Below are 6,000 nucleotides of genomic sequence, written 5' to 3' on the forward strand. Positions count from 1 at the left end.
CTTAGCAATAGGCCACCTTAGCTCGTGCTATAACATCCCACCTTTTTCTAACGGGGCATTCGGAGCTAAATGCGTTGTGGTTTGTGTTGCTAAGTCTGTCCTTACAGCAGTTTATACACGAGGGCTGTATTCCTGCTGCTTTATCTTCGCACTGTGCACTCATGTGGGGTCCACCGCAGTGGCTACATTTGTCTACATTTTCTTTACAGTATCTTCGTCCGTGGCCATATCCGAGGCACACTGAGCACTGAACCAACGGAGATTGGTCCTCCACTCTAATCCTCTGTATGTCCAGGTGAACGACTGCTCTATCGAGTAGCTTTTGCCATATCTGCGGGGAGACCGTTAGCACCACATGAGCCAGATGTATGTTACGTGCTCGTCTCCTATATTTGACTGCCATTCTGTCGTTTGCCTTGTCGAGGTTGTCGAAAACATCCCCGTTTTGTCTTCGAAGGGCTTGGATTATCTCCTCGTCTGTATTGTTTTGAAGGACGTCCTTAAGTACCAATAGGGGTCCTTGTTTTCCACTTCCTCGACATGGAGACCGACTTCCTCCCTTTCCAATCCCTCTTTCACTCCCCTTCTTACTTCTTTTGATCTACAGCTGATTATTACCTTTCTATCTTTTGTTTTCCTGATTTTGTCAATTTCCATCCCTCCTCTAGATTTCGCCGCCGTTCTTACTCTCTCTATTATCTCCTCACCTGTTTCCGTTTCATCTTTTGCAGTGACCACCATCGAGTGTAGTGTTGGGCTGACAGGAACAGCTCGTCCCTGCCGGCCCGCCGTCACACTCGCGTAAGTGGCCCCTTTCATACTCTCCTTGTGTTCCTCAAGCGCTATCTTTAGTTCTTCCATCTTCTTTATATGTTCACTCTGTCTTCTTTCACTTTCTATCATTCTGCTTTCGTTCTCTTTCATAAGCTCTTCCATTTTGTTAAACCTTTCACTCATGTCTTTACCTTTTGTATATATTTCCAGTGTGGGGTCCGGTTGAATGGTGGTCAGAAAGTAGGTTAGGTTAGGTTAGAACTGTGACCCCCTGGAGAATGAAACTGCTGGAAAAGTAGGTTAGGTTAGGTTAGAACTGTGACCCCTGGAAAATGAAACTGCTATCAGAAAGTAGGTTAGGTTAGGTAATAATATGGGCAACAATTAATATGGCAATAATTGCTTATGGCGTTTGAATATTCTATGAAACCATATTATTGCACTTAATAATATGGCTAACAAATAGTATGGCATTGTATGATTATGGAAGGTAATATTCGGATAAACAACGAGTATGTCATATGATTTTTATGGTAAACAAATCATTCGGGCAAATGAAATTCAGGCAAGTTAGATTCGGGCAAATGAATATTATGTTAAATGACTGTCGGGCAAACAATAGACAACCAATTAAGAATTATCGTACCTCAATTTTTTAGCGCCACCTATTAAATACTTTCATAACTACACTGATGATGCCTACACATGTTTTTTTAGGGTTCCGTAGTCAACTAGGAACCCTTATAGTTTCGCCATGTCTTGTCTGTCCGTCTGTCCGTCCATCCGTGGATATCTCAGTGACCGTTAGCACCAGAAAGCTGAAATTTGGTACATATTATGTATATCAATCACGCCGACAAAGTGGTAAAATAAAAAGTGGAAAAAAATGCTTTGTTAGGGTACGCCCCCCCTACATGTAAAAGTGGGGACTGATTTCTTTTTCATTCCAACCTCAACGTGTGATATATTGTTGGATAGGTATTTAAAAATCAATAAGGGTTTACTAAAATCGTTTTTTGGTAATATTAACATTGCTATGTATCGTAAGTAATGTTTTGTTTAGGCCATACATCTTAGCGTATACGTAATAAGGTTCATATTGAATAGTCGACGCTACGTCATTAAACAGAAGGCTAGTGGTCGACAAATTCGCACGGTTACCTAACTGCACAGGTGGCTCAGCGGCATAACGCCAGACACACGATCCGACGGTTGGAAGTTCGATCCTCAGCGGCGCAGAATCTTTTTCTATTTTTTAAGGATATTTGATTTACTTATATTATTGATACATGGTATTCGGCGAGTCATTCCAGCTCAAGCCTCCGAAATATTAGTACGGTTGTTGTGAGAATAATGTACCCGTCATAAATGAAATTATAAATGTAAAATTGGATGGCAAAATGCAGTAATGATTAAATTACGGATATAATGTTTTGTTTCCTATGTGTGTGAAATTGTGGTGAAGGGGTAAGTGCTAATTATAAGAATCTAGGGTTCAGTTTATAAAATTATAGCTTAGAAATACTAGTGCACAGTTAAACTATATCCCTTTGTTTTAGCCTATGGACATGCCCTTCATGGTTCGGTTAGATTGCAACCTGAACGTAGCAATATATGTAAATAATTATCACGCTAGCCGGCGCACTTTGGATTAGCAGGATTCCCAAACCGGTGGTTTAAACTCCTCTTGGCGCTCAACATCTAGTTTTAGCTTAGCTTAGTAATTAGTCTTAGGTACTAGTTTGTATTTTAATTAGAATAATATTTTTACTCAAGTTACCGACGTTTTATGGTTGCACCCAGCTTAAACACACGTAATAAATAGCGCCCAACGTTAAAATAACAGTGTTTGAAGCGGGCAAAACGGCGGTTAGTGATTTAAATCTGTTGTGATTTTAGGGTTACATTTGGTGATTTTGGTATTTGTTAGTTATTTAGTTAGATATTGGTTTTTACTGTATTATATATTACCTAGTGTTTTGTTTATTATTTGGTTATATTTTGGTACGTTTGAGTAGTAGGTTAGGTTATATATTTGTAACTGTACCTATTTGTTAGTTTTAAAATATTATATTATATTATTAGGAACATTTTAAAAGTGGTTAATTGCAACTTAACCGCACGGTTTTTTTCTGCTTCGCTTTTCTGTTTCCTGGTTTGTTAGCATATTTGATAGTTTTTAGTAAGGATGGATCCTAATTATTTGCTAAAGGATGAGCTGGAATACGAGCTGGAATGTCGTGGTGTTAGTATTCAGAGTACAGTTCCGGTTTTGAGAAAGATTTTAAAGGAGTTGATGCAGGTAGAACAGACAGAGGGTGCGTCGCGGGGTGGTGGAGCTCCGGCCCGGGAGGTCTTGGATGCCTCGTCAGAGTTAGATAAGTGTGTTACTAAATTGAGCGTTTTGGGTAGTTATATTTCCGAGATAGTGGGGAAGCCAGATAGAACATTGTTCAGGCGGTTGGTGTCCAGGCTGTATCATGTGCAGGGTCGTTTAATGTCGATCGTTAAGGTAACGGAAGCAGAGGGTAACCGCAAGGAAACACTTCAGCAGCGATGTCAGGTACTGCTGGAAAAGTTAGAAGTTCAGGATGACGTATTGGAAGAGGACGATTTAACTGCACAGGATATGGAGATTTTACAGCAATCGTTAGGTGAAGTAGGGGTCCGGATTATAGAAAAACTAAAGCGGGGGAAGGAGTTGGCAGGTGGATCCACTGATACTCCAGGGCAAAACGCGGTAGGGGGAGAAAGGGAAACCGGAATTCAGCATGTCAAGGGCACTGGGGACAGAAGTGTTAATATTTTAACGGAAAAGGGGGAGAGCCTTAGAGATAGGGGCATATCCAGGTTATTGCGGACATCAACGGTGGATGAAGAGGCTCCAAGGCGTAAGCTGGTTCCGATATATCAATGGGGACTTAAGTTCTCAGGGTCGAACATGAGTATCAACGCTTTTCTGGAGCGGGTGTCGGAACTTCGAGTTGCAAGAAATGCGACGGACGATGATTTAATGGCGGTATGCGATAGATTTTTTTGAGGCAGATGCTTTGATTTGGTTCAGGGCCAACAAAGAATATGCGAATGATTGGGAAGATTTAGTCGTTTTATTGAGGCGTGCGTTCCAAAAGCCGTTTTATCAGGAGGAGTTGATGGCAGAGATAAGAGCAAGAACACAGGGTCGTGAAGAGTCGGTTTTGATTTACATGGCAGTGATGCAGAATATGTTCAATAGACTGCCAATTAAGATTACAGAGTCTGAAAAAATAAACATTTTATTGAGAAATATTCAGCCATACTACCAACGGGCGGTGTGTAGGGATAACTTTAGCTCAGTTTCCGATATGCTTAATGTTTTGAGAGTTGTCGAACGGACTAAAATTAGTTGTGATAATTTTGAGGAACCCAAGGCTTTAAAGAACACCCTAGAGCCTGACTTAGCACACAAAGTAGGTAGCAATGTGGTGGAGGTCCCTGTTGGTCAGAAAAACGTTACAGAAAAGGAGGGGGTAGCAGCGCTGCAGGTCAAACCTGGAGAGGCCACCAGGCGTTGTTGGAATTGCCGTGAAAGTGGGCATCTATTTCGGGAATGCAAAATAGAGAGGCAACGACTATTTTGCTATAAGTGTGGTCGCTTTGGAACCACATCGAAGGACTGCAGGTGTAGGGGAAATGCTTCAGGGGAAAGTCCGAGTCCTGCCCGATAGACTTACCCCGCTGTAAAAAAAGCTTCGGAGTGGCAGGAGTGGTTAGCCGTTGTTAGGAAATATTTTTCGAGATCAGACGGTCAACTGTGTCCTATGATTTTAAAGAAAGAGAATGACAATAGGGATTTTGTTAGAATAAGTATTCTTCAAAGACAGTTTGTGGTGATGTTGGATAATGGTGCGAATCGGACTGTTATAAATCCGGCCTTCGCGGATATATTGTCATCGATAGGGTTGAGAGGTTATAAAGTTGAAACAACCCAAATGAGTACAGCTGATGGCTCGATTCATGATCTTAATGTAGTGTACGACATTCCAGTAACATTTGATGGCCAGTTTAAGGTGATTTCTGCTAAGGTCATGCCAATGTTAAGTCATCAGATGCTATTAGGTAAAGATTTCTTTGAAGAGTTCGGGATATCGTTACAGTTTAGGGGAAATAAAAGTGAAGTAATGGATTTAAGTGATGCGGCTATGGATAAACCGGTAATTATATCTAGTGAAGATTTGACAGTGGAGCAAAAAGAAAAATTAGAGCAGGTAGTACGACGTATGCGACTAGAGATTGGTAATGGGTTGGGCAGAACATCGATATTAACTCATAGTATTGATACTGGTGATGCTAAACCAATCCATCAGAAGCAATATAATTTTTCGCCAACCGTTAAAGCAGACATCATAAAGGAATTGGATAAAATGTTAGCGGATGATGTAGTGGAACCATCTCATAGTGCATGGTGTTCACCAGTACTCATTGTTAAAAAGCCAAATGGAGATAACAGGTTGTGTCTTGATAGTAGACAGTTAAATCGGGTAACTAAGCGGGATACGTATCCATTGCCTCGTGTAACGAATGTATTAGATAGTCTACGCAATGCTAGGTTTTTGAGCACTATTGACTTGCGATCAGCGTTCTGGCAGATTCCGTTGGATGAAGCCAGTAAGGAGAAAACTGCTTTTGCTGTGGGGGCAAGGGGTTATTCCACTTCAAGGTTATGCCGTTTGGACTGGTTAATGCCTCACAGACGCAGCAAAGGTTAATGGATATATTATTTCAGTCAAATGAAGATAAGGTTTGGGCATATTTGGATGACATTGTAATTTGTTCCACGAGTTTTGAGGAGCACATGCAATTAATAAGTAAGGTGTTGGAAATCCTCAAGGAAGCTAACTTAACAATAAATGTAGATAAATGTAAGTTTGCTCGCTCAAGTTTGCGATACTTAGGATACATAGTTGATAAGGAGGGTTTGCGGACAGATCCTGAAAAGGTGGCGGCAATCATCAACTTTCCCAGACCACGAAATTACTCGGAGTTAAGGCGATTCATCGGTTTGGCTAGTTGGTACAGAAGATTTGTCAAAGACTTTGCCTTGGTGGCTGCTCCGCTCCATGACCTTACAAAAGGTAAAAAGAAGAAGCAATTATGTTGGACCAAAGAGGCGGAGAATGCATTCGTGAAAATGAAGACCTTACTAACCACGACACCTGTTGTGACATGTCCAGATTATTCTAAACC

At 41.1% G+C, this 6,000-nt stretch overlaps 1 protein-coding gene across 1 annotated transcript; it reads left to right on the forward strand.

Moving 5' to 3' along the window:
* Nucleotides 1-1,810: 1,810 nt before the first annotated feature.
* On the forward strand, nucleotides 1,811-5,436 carry LOC125242101. The gene is made up of 2 exons (XM_048150810.1): nucleotides 1,811-2,241; nucleotides 2,334-5,436. Exon 2 carries the CDS (start codon nucleotides 2,963-2,965, stop codon nucleotides 3,812-3,814), a length of 852 nt encoding a protein of 283 aa, XP_048006767.1. The 5' UTR covers nucleotides 1,811-2,241; nucleotides 2,334-2,962; the 3' UTR covers nucleotides 3,815-5,436.
* The last annotated feature ends 564 nt before the right edge of the window (nucleotides 5,437-6,000 follow it).

Source organism: Leguminivora glycinivorella, unplaced genomic scaffold (genome assembly GCF_023078275.1).
Source record: "Leguminivora glycinivorella isolate SPB_JAAS2020 unplaced genomic scaffold, LegGlyc_1.1 Scaffold6, whole genome shotgun sequence".
NCBI lineage: Eukaryota > Metazoa > Arthropoda > Insecta > Lepidoptera > Tortricidae > Leguminivora > Leguminivora glycinivorella.